Raw genomic sequence first — 15,263 nt, forward strand, 5'->3', positions numbered from 1 at the left:
GCAGGATCATATTCTCAGCCTCTTGAGGAGTAGTGCCCATTTTGTTATTTGTCTTTGTTTTTTGTACACACTCTTCCTCCATGCCTGTTTGAACTGGCTACCATGGGGAAGACAGAGTCATGGAAAGAAATACAATAAGAAATGAACTACATTGTACATTCCCGCAGGGAGCTTCCAATCTAGCTGGTAAGCCAAAATGAATGTATAGGACCATACATTTGCAGTTGATTAGTACAGTTACATTTTCTAAACATAAATGTTTTTCTCTTTGGAAATAATTTCAAACATACAGGAAAGTCGCAAAAATAAAAATAATGTAGAGAAAAATCCTTATACCTACTATTCTAATTCATCTATTATCTCATATATGTTTTCATTCATAATTTTATCTCATTTGCTTTTTTATTTACTATCTATATGGGGTACAGACAGATTTTTGAGAAATATTTTATAATTCATTGCTATTCTTAGTTATTTTAGTGCTCAAGTTTTCTTAGGTTTGGCAGTAGAGTTACTCCCTGAGCTCCTGGCCTCTAACCAGCATGTTTTTGTTTTTGAGCACTTGCTATTCTTCATCTAGTATCTACCTGGCCCAGTCCTGGAATCAGCCATTTTTTTTTCCAAAGACCCCTGGTTCCTTTTAATGAGAAATGTCATGAGAGGCCAAGTATGCTCCTATCTGCTGGAGTTGCTTTGTCTCTAGGTCCTTTCAACAGACAGAACTAGGGCATATGAATTTCTTTGCTTGTACACTTACTCCTATTGATTCATATGCTCGTGTATCAATGTCTTGTTAAAAATCAGATATTGGGCCTTACAACAAATATTTATAAACCCTGAGTTCCATTCCAGTCCACCCCTCAGATTTCTAGGCTTCCTCCATTCTGTGTTTCTCTGTCTCCTTTCCACAGCGAGAATTCTGGTTCTCAGCAACATTAACACATTTACTCATCTGTTAAATCCTGTCATACATCTAAAATAGTTTTAGATTGTCTCATCCCTATCACTACCAAAGACAAAGAACAAAGCAAAACAACTCAAAAGAGCTCAGCATTTTTTTTTCTCCTTGCGCCAGTCCTGCCCAAGACAGTGTGCCAAAGTTTGTAAGCCACTAGAATTAGTTTTGTCTTTCCCCTTCAGGACAGTTATGGTATTTATTTGAAATACTGTCAGATTCATTTTTTTTTCAATCCACTTTCAGTTTATGGGTATTTTCTCTCCATCTCATCCTTATTGATAAAGGACGAGAAATATAAGAAACTAATTTGAAGAACATTAACATATTCCAGAAGTCAAAACCACAGAAAAGGATACACTTAGGAGTATTCCTCCATCCTTTATTCCGTCTACCCTATTGGTCCTTGCCTCTTGTTTTCTGCTTTATCCATCAGATATTTCTTTATCTTTATCCATCAGATGTTTCTTATTTTCCTTTCTTTCATGTGCAAAAGGGCAGCACACAGTTTGCACATTTTTGACCAAGCACTGACGTGAATTTTTCTGTCAGCTGGACACACCAGAACCAGACCCATTCTGATCCAGGATAAGTAGGCTCCTAGCATGATCAGTTTTTGGAATTTTGAATCACTTGCAAAAATCTAATCATTTCTGCTAATCTTTGTTAAATGTTTGCAGTAGTGATGGTTATTGAACCTCTTAGTCATGAACTTCTTTAGAAGAAGATGAAATTCTATGCAAAACAGAGTGCCTTTTTTTCATCATCCACTGAGGTTGATGTAAGATGAAGTAAACTTGAGGCAAGAACAGAAAGTTTTTTATGGTGGAAATGAGTTGTTTGCAACAGAACAGAAAGTGGTGCATTATTGATATGGGTATTCTGGCTCATCAGTCACTGTGAGCCCCAGGATCCCATGCATCCTTCTAAGCATCTCCCAATTCTGGGAGGATCATGGTAGCTGAGAACCCATTCAAAGCTGTTCCTAGTTTCCCCCTTTGGTATTTGAGAAGGGTCTCCCAGTTATCTTTTCAATTTCTCTTAGGCCCCGATTTAACAACTAAGTATTATTCATTTGAACTTCACATTTTTACCTACCATGCTTTGTGTATTTTGAAGTATCATCTTACTGAATAGATCTTACCTAACCTTGGTGGAACAATAGAACAGGTATTATTGTATCTCTATTTCAGCTCAAAAAATAAAAGCTCAGAGAATCTAGACCTTCACACTCAGAGCCATAAGTGGTCTAAGATGGCCAAGGGACACCTAGGTTTATCACACAAACCCCACTTCTCTACCCTACCTTGTAGGCAACAGATTGATGCCATATGGACTTCAGTTCTGTCTAAATCAGTAACCCGTTACCTACCTTCTAGGTATTGGGCTATTCAGAACTGTCTAAAATCAGGTGAGAGGATCTATATAAACAGCTTTGTTAAATGAACTTTCATATGGTTTTGATTTATTTTTAATTTTTTGGTACTTAAAATTGAACCCAGGGAATCTTTACCATTAAGCTACATCCTCATACATTTTTTTTAAATTTTTTTTTATTTTTATTTTTTTCATCTTTCATACATTTGATTCAAGTGAGTTATGCATTTCCATTTTTACCCCAAATACAAATTGCAGAATCACATCAGTTACACATTCACAATGTTTACATAATGCCATATTAGTGACTGTTGTATTCTGCTGACTTTCCTATCCCCTACTATCCCCCCTCCCCTCCCCTCCCATCTTCCCTCTCTACCTCATCTGTTGTTGAGAACGGAACAACAACATTTTTTTTTTTTTGAGATGACATCTAAGTTGTTGAAGCTGTCCTTGAACTTGCAACCTTCCTGCCTCAGCCACCCAAGTTGCTGGAATTATAGGCATGTGCCCATCATTTAAATAAATGGGCCATAAACCAGAACTTAGAACAGTTTTTTTGTGTTTATTTTTTATTGATTTAAAAAAATGACAGTGGAATGCATTATAGTTCTTATTACACATATAGAGCACAAGTTTTCATATCTCTGGTTGTATATAAAGTATGTTCACACCAATTTGTGTCTTGATACGTGTACTTTGGATAATAATGTCCATCACATTACACCATCATTACTAACCCCCTCCCTTCCCCTCCCACCCATCTGCCCTATCTAGAGTTTGTCTATTCAATTTTTATTCTCAGGAATTTTAGTAGCTAGTAGGGTTTTACTCATGTTCACTTAACAGCCTAGAATATGCAACAGTGATGCAGCTTATTAGAGAAGGATTTTTATAGTTCTAATATAAACAAGTACATAAAATATGACAGCGAAGTAAAATTTCATTTTATAAAGTCTTCAAGCTTTACAGGGTAATTCTTCCACTATCTTTGTCATTTTTTCCAAGAATTCAGATCAGCTGTGAATCCAAAATAAGAATACCCTGCTTGTATATATAATCCTCTACATTTAGTATACTAAGTCCAGAATCAAAATATGAAAAAGATTTGTTCTGGGATACTTTTTGATAAATGACAGAATTGAGGGCATACCTGCTCTTCACAATAAATTTCTTAAATTCTTAGAACAGATTATAAAATGAATTGTCCTGTGGACACATGACATTCCCAGGCTTCCTGCTGTTGCCTCAGGATGTGAGTTTGGCTTGAATATGACATTTTCAATTTCAGAGTCTTTGGGTGAGCTCAGCCAGAGCCGAGTTATGCATTTCATATATCTTGAGAAGCCCAGGAAGTCTAGAAACCCCAGACCATTCTCTGGTGTATAGTTTTTGTGAGCAACAAGACATTGCCCTCCAAATATCTTCCTTTTTGAGATGAAAAGATGTCCTCTCTGGGATGGAGTGCCTTTGGGTGGGGAGGTCAGAGTACAGTCTGCTCACCTTCTCAGCCCCTGCCTGGTGCCAGCCATCTGTGAGCTGATTGCAGGATGCCCATAGCCTTGCTTTCTTCCTCACTGCCCAGAGGGTAGAGTGGAGATGGAGCAGCCTTCCCAGGGCCAGGGATAGGTTCGGAGGTCCAAATGGTGGAGTGAGTGGGATCCTTTCTCATTGTGGGGAGAGGGTGGCACCTTGGCGAAGATTCTAGTTTCTTATCTGAAGTATGTGTGTCACTGGGTGTTCAAGTGTCTGTTCAGCCTCTTGAGGAATTAGTGTTTGAGGCAAGGGTATGGAGAGAGAGAGAACAGGGGTTTAGCTTAATGAAAGCAAGTCACGTTCCCTTTTGTCACTTAGCAAGTCCCTGAAAGGGAAATGTGCCGACTTTGAATTGGAAGGCAAGTGGGTAGGAAGGCGGCAGTAACTGTGTCAGAATCTTGGGATCTGTGTGCAGAAACTTGGGATCTGTGTGCAGAAACCTTACCTGCTCTCCTAGCAGCTTTTTAACTGTAAATACAATTAAATCCATTAACTTACATATTTTGGCGCCTGTAACAACTCACGGTTGGAAATGCAGATGATTCCTTGTTTATAAAAAATTGGTAATTGTCCACCTTACTCTGACTTGCCTGAGCAAGTGTGGAGTTTTATGTATATATGTAGATACAGGGTTTCAGATACAGAAGGCAGAGTAAACAGCAAACACTTGGAACATTGGCACACCTGCCAAAGACTTTCTAGGTCGGGTGTTCCCATAAATGGGCAACAAGTTGTATTACCTCTTCGACTCCTATGGGGAAAACTTTTAGGGAAAGATTATGGTGAGAATCAAGGGTTAAGAATAAATAGTGCTTTATTAGTACTTGAGTTCCTGCCTGGGAATGGAGAACTAGGTTGCGAGTTGGGTCTGCCTGGACCCTGTTCACTGTTCTGGCCTAAAGCTGCAGGTGATAGGGATGGGAGCCTCCTGTGGTTTGTGGGGAAGGGCTGCTTCCCTGGCAGGACTCTTGATTGGGATAGAGGGTCAGCACACATTATAAATGCAAAGTTTTGTCCAAAAATATTGAAGAAGCCTAAACCGGGTACTGTCTTTGGCCTCAGCTTGGCCTACTGGGGTCCCTTCTCTTTGAAGTGCAATGCCAGGTATCAGGAGGCTGTGGGGAAGGAGGTCATCTTTGAGGTGAGGCCCCTGGTGGGGAGTGTCAGAGGTCTGCCATAACAGCACATGGTGCTTCTGGCCTGGGTTCCTTAGGATCACTGTCATCCTGAATAACAAATGATGCATGTGTGTCGGTGTGGTCTCTGCTACTCTGACCCTCACAGTCTTGCTTAGGGAGACACTGTCTTCTGTCCTGTACACGTGTGTGGCTCCATTGCTGTGCTCATGTGGCTGTGCTCAGCACTGTGTGTCCTGCCACAAGGCCATTGTGCAGCGGGGCAGACAGCTCATGACGTAGGTCCCCAAGGATGTCCTGACGGGTGCTTGTTCTCTTTGGCTCCCTCAGAGAATTCTCAAAGGAAAGAGAGAAGGCTAAAGCGCGGGGAGATTTCCAGAAACTCCGGGAGAAACAGCAACTGGAGGAGGATCTCAAGGGCTACTTGGATTGGATCACCCAGGCAGAAGACATCGATCCTGAGAATGAAGAGGAGGGTGGAGAGGAAGGCAAACGAAATAGTAGGTGTTGCCTTTCTTGCTTCCGGCCAGACCAACCTGACGTGCCCTTCAGTCACCCGCAGTAGGCCCTACCTGCCTCTGACCTGTCTGCACGCAGGATGGTCTCCTCCCAGCCATGCTGTCCCCTCTGCCTGCACAAATCATAGAGGGAAGAAATGTGTTTATGTCAGCTTTGGGTTTCTGCCTGAGTTGGGGGTTTAGATGTGTGTTTAGTAAGGTGGCTTTGTAGTTGAAGAGGATCAAACACTTATTCTATGGGCCTCAGAAATTTCATGAGCCCATTTCTGCATGGGCATGGATCAGGGTCTGCACTGAACATGGCTTTTCTCGCCTGAGAGTGAGCAGTATCACTGGACAAGGATTTGAAGAGCAGGGTACCCCTTGACTCTCGTGTTACCTGGAGTGGCTCCCCACCTGTACTATCTGTACAAAGCTGAATGCTGACATCGGGCAGTTCATTGTGCCAGGCAGTTGTTAAAAGGCCTGTTTCACAGTCCACCTGCCTGGAATCCCACACTGAGATACTAGGTGCTCTGAAGTGATTTCTACAGGATGCAAGGCCCGATAGCCAGTCAACCACTGGAATTAATTGCCATTGTCAACCACAGTGTCTCCTTTGCTATATACTTTTCTCACAGACATGCTCTTGCTCTTCCATTTGTGCTCTGGTGAAGGTAAAAATTGAAATCCAACAGTGGTTTGACTACACTGCTTGTGATTTGTTTCAAATCCAGAGTAGTTGAAAGTAAGGACTGAGAATACATTTCAAAGGTACATGTCCATTGAGAGGCATAGGAAACTGAGTTCAGTTCTACCTTTTGTAAAAGATGCTAAGATGCTACTGAGATGAGCCTCTTGGGGTCGTAGTTTGTTCCCTTTCTAGGAAGGGAAGGCCTGCTTACAAATAAAGGCAGTGGAAGGAACCAGAGCCCCAGGGCACTCAAGGAGACAGATGTACTGCAGGAACTAGGAGGAGGATCTAACATAGGGCCGGGACATTTGACCCAGGCCTTGAAGGATGGATCGATCTGAGGAATGACTGTTCAGTACTGACTCAAGGGAACAACAAAAGGTGAGCAGCAGCCAGGCTCAGGGAGGGTGGGATGGGCTCTTGGGCTAGAGCACAGAGGGTATGAAGGTCAGGGTGAGCCAGTGGGAAGAGTAGGAGAGGCAGATTTGTGCATCTTCTGTAGGCAGCAGCATCTGGATACCCTGGCTGAAAGGACTCTTGACTGAGATAGCCTTTATGCTTCTTCTAGTCTTCTTCTCACAGAGTCCATGCTGTCAGAGAGGGTTTGGTATTATCCTGGGTTCCTACTATTGACTAAAACCTATGTGCTGATTGGGGGGGTTAGTAGAGTGCAGGTCACCTCCTCTGCTCACCTCTCTACATCTACTCAGATGCAGGAAGAAGCCAGGGCTTCAGTCCTTGAGGATTAGGAAATGGCTTCCAGGAGACTGGGAGGATTTATAGAGCTGATTGTGTTTGTTGAATACCAGATTAGAGTGGATAAATGAACATTTGAGTTCCAAATTCAGTGATGTGTCTACTAGGTGATTAGATACAGAAGAGTGTGGGCATATCTTCAGCACAGTTCTCTTGAGTGACTGAACCAAATTGAACCCTGTGGCCCTTGCAGTGCTTCTGTACCTGTAGTATTGCTGGCAACAAGCTGTCCAGGTGAAGCCTGGGGATGCCTACTCGGCCTTCTCTTCATTTATAGACTGTGGCTTGGATCCTGATGTGGGGAGGCCCAGCAGCCACCTGCTTATCCGCCCCAGAGAAAGTGCTGTCCCTCTTCTCTGAAGAGCACCTTTCTTTGCTAGTTTAGGTATATCCCATGGGGAGCAAAGTGAGGCCATCCCAGGTGCTGATGCCTGTCATCTCTTTATTGCTCCCCTAGAACTAGCAATCTAGATTTTAGTGCAGTTAATGTCAGTGGTGGTGGAGTCATTTTCATGGTCAGTGTCTTGATCTGTTTTCTGAGGTCTTGTCTTCTGGTAGTCCTGAGGGTTCACAATTTTATCTGAGCCAAGTATTTCCTGCCACTGTCTGTAAAGAACCTACCTATGGGATGACCAAACCAATGCCTTTGCCTTTCAGAGAAGTTACCATTGGAGGGAAGATAGAGAAGGCAGTGACTTATTACAGTACTAAGGGTAGAAGTTGTCACCATAATCAAGGAGCAGCAGCAGTCTGCTATATAAATCCAGAAGGCTGAGTGATGCTGGCTGGCATGAGTGGGTGGGTGGTTGGAAATGCAGGGAAGAGGTAGCATCCTCACTGAGCCCTGAGGGATATGCATCCTTTAGCTGTAGAAGGTGAGATGGAGGCGGTTCAAGCTAAGGAAATGAGACAAAGAAGGTGTGGAAAATAACAAATATTCAAAGCCCTTCAGTGCATTACTTTGTTTCTTTCATTGATAGTATTACTAAGTCCTTGGAAAGTTGCAGATCTTCAGAATTAACCAGAACTGGGTCTTACAAGCCCATGAAGCTGCAGTGTCTCTGCAGAACATCAGAACTATGGTTTCTGCTGTGCACAGTGATGTGTGACTCAAAACGATTAGCTTAATGTTTGATCTAGAATTGCAAATATTTCTTTGGCGCACCCTTGTTCTTTGGTGAGCTCTTTTTCCCTAGGTGCTGGGGTTTCCTGCAGAGTGAGGCTCATGGTGTGTGATGCTTTCCGAGTTGTCAGTTTGCCAGAGCCTCGGTGATCAGGGTTTGAAATGCACAAATCCTAGGCTGAGGGAAGCATGTTGAGATCTAACTGACTTGAGGGCACCACGTCTCCTGATGAGGAAGAAGGGGAGCCTCCCTGATTATAGAACTCATTACCTCAGGATTTCTGAGGAATTCAGTGCTGGTGGGGTTTCCCTGGGGCCTCCCAGGCTTGCCAGCTGTTTTCTTTCTATCACAGCCAGGAAAACACAGGGGGCAAGGGTTAGTTTTGGCCCTAACCCTTGCGTATACCTGGTCCCTGGCTATCAGGCAATAGAAACAAGGGTGTTTTGGTGTCAGCACCCTCCTTAGGTATGTGAGATCCACCCTTATGTGTCATGCTCCCCAGTCTTGCTCCTGTGTTATCTCTGGGAAGAGGGACAGTACACTGCCTGGGCTTCCTGACTTCCTGCTGATTTAAGATGTTGCTTTGGCTGACGGTCTTTTTCAACTGGGTCTTAGATATGAGTTGGGCAGTTTCCTCCCAGATATTTTGAGGAATTCTGTGACAGTGTGAGAAGAAGCCTTCCTGGTAGCTGAGCCTCAGCCTAGCTGAGCAAAGGAGTCACTCACAACAGATAACTGTGCACTTATAAGAGGCAAAGACTTGGGCTGCAAGGCATTTTAAGGCCCTTTCTCTGGAACTGGCTGAGTTTTATGACATGGGATTTGGACTTCAGTGATAGGAAAATTACCCAACATCTTGGAGTGCCATTTTCTTGGTTGCAAGGAGCTAAAGATATCTACCCAAGGCACCATTAAGAGAATTAGATGTTCAGTAACAAGCAGGTGTTGAAATAACTGTGGCCGAACTTGCTGCTGCTCTTGTCATCAGACTTGAGGAAAGTTTGGCCTAACTGAATATTCTTGAAGATTTTACTAGACCTCTAAGCAGCCTCAGGGTGAGGACCCTTTTAAGGACCTACTGCTCCAAACTTTTCTTCAGAAGCTATATGGTTCTGAAGTATTGAGAGAACACAAACCTACTGAGTTGGTCACTTCTGAGATATGGTAGCACAGCTTTCTGGCTCTTGAAATCCATTCCCAGTTTTTCAGTGCTTACTATCAGGGAACAGATAGTCAAATTGAGTACTTGCATTATCTCCTCCCTGTTCTGCTCAATGTCACTTGCTGCATCTGTGGTGTCCATCTCTGGCTGTATATTACGATCACCTGGGGAGCTGGAGCCTTCCTGGTGCCACATTTCACCCTAGGCCTCTGCTTCATTCTGGGACAGGAGTCAGGGGTGGCTCTTGTATTTTAAGTTCCCTGGCGGGTTGCATGTGTAGCTTAGACTGAGAACTCCTCTGTCATGAATGTATCAGTGACTGACTATTCCACAGACCCAAGGACTTACTTGAGAGGAAAAGAGAGGCAATTAGGTCCTTAACTGAGCTTTCTGATGGCTCTAGTGACAAGGAGCTCTATTTTATGCATTCTTGGACTATTAAAAATGCCAATCTGTAAATTTGCTATTAAGAGAGCTAGTGCTACACAATTAATTAAGTGGACAAAAATTCCCTTGGAAATTGGTTCCTGAGTATTTGGGGAATTTTCAAGGATAATTTATTTAACTTTTTGCTGAGCTTCAAGTTTCTTGAGAAACTCTGCCAAATCGCACAGTGATTTTTTAGATGTACGCAGCTGCTTCTGAGTTAACAATGGAGTTTTTCTAGGGCCATTAAAATCTGGAAGCCTCAAATTCTATTTTAAACTCTTCTCATTGTCAGTGATTAGTCTTTAAAAAAATAGCATTAAAATAACGAAATCATTTTAAAGAGCTCATTCTAAAATTCTGACACCCCCCCGCAACACCTCCCCCAACAACATATTGTAAGAACATTAACAATACTTGATGTCCAAAGAAAGGATGGGATACCTGAAACTCTCACTGCCCACAAGGTGTGCCTGTTCATCTGCTGCTTTCTGTATGGTCCTAGAGGATCTGAGTGTGTCCCCTGCTGCTGCCCACTGGCATCTGCCAGTCCCAGGACTTGGTACACAAAGTGGCCCTAGTTGCCTGCCTTTTGCCTGTTGGTACCCAGATACCTTTTCCTACAGTGTGTTCTTCATTTGTGGGTATGAGACCTAGGGATGGCAAGCTCTTTGCAAGCGCAAGGAATAGCAGTTTCCTAGTCCTTTTTTAAAAGATTGTGTTTAAAATTTTTGATTCATAAAACTGCTTTTGTCACAAACGATCTAAGGACTCAAGTCCAGAATTGAAAATACTGAACACAAACAGTGGCAGAGAGACATGTGATAAACATATATCCAAGTTTGTCACCTGCCCTCACTGGTGAGGAAGCCAACAGTGGGACTTGGAAGGCTGACTGAGGAGGATCCGGCAGCCAGACACTGTTTCCACTAGCTGGTGTTGGGCATGGCCTTCTGCCCTGGCACACCATCTCCACTGAGGTGGTATAAAGTAGTAATGATTTATAAAGGCACCTCCTCTTCTTCCATTGCCTTAAGCCTTGTGGGAGCTGGTGGGAGGTGAGCTTAGGGATCATGGTCCCACCTGGAGAGGTGGAGGAGCTGCTCTCCAGCCAGGTGTGTGGAGTCCCCGTGGAGTCAAGGTTGCTTTTGTTTATTTTTAACGTTTTAATTACTAAAGTAATATTTTTCCCCTGAAAAGAACTCATATAATAGCAATGCATATTAAGTAATAAAATTCTTTCCTCCTTCTCCTTGGAGGGAGCCAGGCTTAGCAGTCGGGAGCCTCTTCTTTCACACATGACTTTCTGCACATAAGAAGGTAGGAATTGGCATAGACTCTATGCTGACAGTTTTGGCCACAAGATGCCAAGCACAAGTCTTTTTCCCTGAATTGTGTTCCATAGACATCTTTCCATGTTTGTAAAGCAAGATTTTGGCTAATTTCCAATTAATTGCCATTATAAGAGTTGAACATTATAAGGACTATGTATTCAACAGCATGTGACTTCTACTTTATGCAGTGATCAGAGTTGCCATTTGGAGTTTATTTGTGTGATGGTCTGATTAATGTCTCTCAGTCACAAGACCCTGAACTCCATGGGGGCAGGTGTAAGGTGTGTCTCAGCTCTCCATTGTGTGGCTGGCATGAAGCATAACATTTGTCACACATATGAGCACTGTTATTTGTTGCAGGAAAGGGCGTGGAATAATAACTATCATTTATCAGGTGCTTCCTATGTGTCAGATACTGTTTGAAGGGTCACGGGTGCAGGATTCTTATTTCTCACCCAACTCTGAGATAGGAACTTTACAGATGAGGAAACTAAAGCACCAAGAAGTTAAGTAGCTCTATAAGGACACATAGCTGTCAAGTGGCTGAGCTGGGGTTTGAACCCAAATTCAGGCACAGTCTACGTGCTAATTACTATTAACTCCCTTGTGCACATGCTCCTATGCATATACACTCATACCTATGTTCTTGTGGGATGTGGGTTAGGAGAAAGGGTTTTTTTTTTTTTTTTTTTTTAGTGAGGATGCCCATTTTAGAAGTGTGCTCTGGGGCTGGGGATATGGCTCAAGCCGAGTTCGATCCTCAGCACCACATATAAACAAAGATGTTGTGTCCGCCGGAAACTGAAAAATAAATATTAAAAAAATTCAAAAAAAAAGAAAAAGAAGTGTGCTCTGCCTACCAATAGTGTATGCCTGTCTCCCTTCACCCTTACTGGCTCCTGGTGTCCAGAATTATCTCTATAGTTTCCTTCCCTGGAGCACATGGCCTCTACTTTAAAGATTGGACAATTTGGTGTGCTCATGGAAGAAACAATTGGAAAAGTTTAGAGATCTCAGAATCATTTTTCTTGGGATCTAGTGGCCACAGGAGAGTTGTAGGAGTAATGATAATTATAGAGTTGGCCACAGCTTGCGAAAGTCAAACATTTTGCTCATGTTACCTTATCTACCATTTGCTTTTAAAAACAACCTCATGAAGTATAAGATGTCAAACTGCTATTAATATTTTACAGGTGAGGAAACTAAGGATTAGCAAAATTAGCAGGCAGTAGGTGGGAGGTCTGGGATTAGACCTAGGCTGTCAGAATCTAGCACCCACCTTTTTCATTTCCATCTGTCCCATTCCCCATAGCAAGGCTTAGTTGGAATTCTACTGCTGCCCAGTACTCAGGTTACCAACCTTCCCTTGAAGTGCCCCTTCCCTAATGGTCTTCTTAGGTAGGAGGCCAAACATGAAAAGCCTTTGTCTAAAGTGGGGTTTTTTTGTGTGTGTATTTAGAATAGGTTCTTAAAGACAAGTGTTTGTATAGTAACTATAGCAGATACACTGCCCCTGTCCCTTCAGGTCCTGAACTATAGATTTCTGTGTAGGAGGAGGGGGGTGTCAGGTGCGCATCAGAGGCCAGTGTCTCTTGTGAGGCTGCCTCTGGGCTGGCATGGGACTGGCTGCATGCCCCTTGTTTGCATTGCTCTTGCTGCCCTCTGCTGTATGGTAATGAAATTGCCTGTGTTCAACCTGAAGGGGTCACAGTGGCCGACTTGCTAAAAGAGGATAAGAAGAAAAGGAAGTTTTGCTGCTTTCACCAACGCAGGGCTAAAGATCACGGTAAATTACTGAGATTGAGCTGTCCAACATCTCTGGTACCTTTTCCCTGCACATAGGCATTGTGTGAACTGCATGTGCCTTGCGGTGTGTTTGGCAGATGCCTATATTGTAATTGCTTGATTTCTTTGAAACTTGGTCATTTCATTTTCTTCTTGTCTTTCCTTAAAATGTGTGTCCTGACCAAGATGGCATTGAAGTTTTCTTTCTATTTGAACTATATCTTATAAAGAAGTAGCTGAATGAACTCAGAAAATTTGATTTCTCATAAATATTCTTAGACTGGAAGACAGATTTTTCAAACACTTTTCCACAAATAATGTCTTAAAGTTTAAACTGTTTAGAAATTCCAATAATATTATTTGATTGATTTTGTTTTTCCAGGCTGCATATTTCAAGTGGCTTCTTGGTCTTCTAATCTCTGACTGTTTTACCCAGGACCATGCTAAAATAGTGGTGGCAGCTTCAAGAGTGAAGTTAAAAATAGATGCAAAGATTTTTGGGTACTTGTCTTTGCAAGTGAGAATAGGTTTGTGTGCAAAACAACTACATTTCAGGCAACGTCCTAAAACAATGTTGACCATACCCCTCATCAGAAACCCTGGGCTGAACAGTCAGGACCATCACTATGCAGGCATTTATGCCAGCAGCTGGTCCCCTGCCCTGCTCTGCCCAGGTCACCACTATGGTTGGACAGCAGTGCAAAGCTTTATCTGGGCAACTGGCAATTGCAATCAAGTGCTTCCACCTGGGACCCTGGTTGGAAAGAAGAATGCTTGAGAAGATTCAGACTGCAGGGGCACAAAGCCAGCTGCTTGGGGAACAGAAGGACACGTTACACTGTTTTTTTGTTTGTTTGTTTTTGTGTGTTTGTGTGTATGTGTGTGTGTATTAGTCTCTGCCACCTGTGGAACTGCTGAGCTCAGAGATTAAGGGAAGTGGACTGGAATAACCCATGGATTGTGTCATAAGGGCTATGTTAGAGTCCTAGTCTCTTCAGAAGGCGAGAAAGAGGAAGGGGATGAAGGAATTGTCAGAAGGAATTCAAGGCATTTTGGCCCTGAGAGGAGGAGGAGGAGGAGAAGAGGAGGAGGAACTTGGATTGGGGCAGAACAGTGAGTTAAGGGTGGCCATGGGACTGGCTATCTCTGCTGTAGTGTTTTCATGGGGCATCTGTACAGGAGACAGGCTTGCTGTAGTTCCTGAGGGGCTCTGTAAGGAAGATTGGCTTTAACTAAGCAGGAGATACTGTCTTGGACTTAAGGAAAATGTCTTTAAAGACTAACTTAGAATATTTGCCTGGGTTGGTTACCAAAAAAATGAGATGAGCGGTTCCTGTTCCCAGAAGAGAAGAAACCAGTCCTTGGGCTCACCCTCCCGAGGGAAGGCTTAAATTAGATCTTGTGACTTTTTAAGGATTCTTGTAGCATCTCTATTAGTTTCCTGAGATCTTCAGGGAGAGGAAGCAGACTAATATTTTCAGGAAACTAACTGTATTTTGGATGGGGACAGACTTCTACTGATTGGACCCTGATCCTGCTGGTAACAATGGAGCAGGAACCCTCGAATGGCTGTTGTGCTGCCCTGGTCACTGTCATGCAAAAAGAATTTTTGTCTAGATATAATTCTTGATTTAGACATGGAAACCTTGGTCTGGCCTTGACCCACTTTATCCAAGAGTCTGACTGCTTTTAACAATGAGAGTCTGTTACTCTACGTCAACTGTGTGTCACCACCAGCCTCTGAAAAAGCCTTCAGGGGATATCTGAGTCCATGTTACATTATGGTACCATTCATGCTTGTCATGAAAATAAGATGAAAACGTAAGATCTTGGCCTCAAATTCTGCCTCCTGAGAAGACAACCCAAACTTGCCAGCCTCCTGAGAAGACAACCCAAACTTGCCACCACTCAGTTATCCAGCCTCACCCTTTCTCTGAAGGGAAAGTTAGGCTTTAGGAGGAAATGCTAAAAGAAATCCCTTAGTGTGCAAGACAGCCTGTCTTGGGGGGGAGAACAGATGAGTGGGGCTCAGAAGCTCAGGACATCGGTGACTGAGGTTTCTGCTGTGGCAGGTTCCAAAAGGAGGCTAGGAAGCCCTGGGCTCAGTTTGTCATGTGACAAGCCTTCCCACTGGGCTGCCAGGACTAGAGGCTCCAGGGCCTCATGGGCAGGGCGGAGTCCTCTGGGAGCTGCTCCTTTCGGTGCTTTGCTCCATTCCCTGAGGCATTTGGCTGGAGGGGACTTGGAGTCCGTTTTTCCTGGGCAGGTTGCAGGACTTCTGCTCCCCTTCTGAGGGTAGTGGGCAGTGGCTTCACAGTACTTCTTGTCTCTTTGTGCCTTGTTGTTTTGCAGAGCTGAGGGTATACAAGAGAAACCCCCAGTTGCTGGTAGCAACACCAGACAACTCATGGGTACTTCTGCTTTCAAGTAATTTTATAGCAGAGATTCTGTGTTAATTTCTGGTGAGTGATTAGACCTCAT

The 15,263-nt window shown here is 43.4% G+C and overlaps 1 protein-coding gene across 4 annotated transcripts in view; it reads left to right on the forward strand.

Annotated features, from left to right (window-relative positions):
• Positions 1-15,263, forward strand: part of Cacna1d (calcium voltage-gated channel subunit alpha1 D) — a 324,259-nt gene that overhangs the window by 215,313 nt on the left and 93,683 nt on the right. For all 4 annotated transcript variants that reach the window (XM_076837232.1, XM_076837374.1, XM_076837154.1 and 1 more), the window contains exon 9: positions 5,335-5,504. In XM_076837232.1, the coding sequence (XP_076693347.1) occupies positions 5,335-5,504 (170 nt within the window). The remainder of the gene's footprint in view (positions 1-5,334; positions 5,505-15,263) is intronic.

Source organism: Callospermophilus lateralis, chromosome 1 (assembly GCF_048772815.1).
Source record: "Callospermophilus lateralis isolate mCalLat2 chromosome 1, mCalLat2.hap1, whole genome shotgun sequence".
Classification (NCBI taxonomy): domain Eukaryota; kingdom Metazoa; phylum Chordata; class Mammalia; order Rodentia; family Sciuridae; genus Callospermophilus; species Callospermophilus lateralis.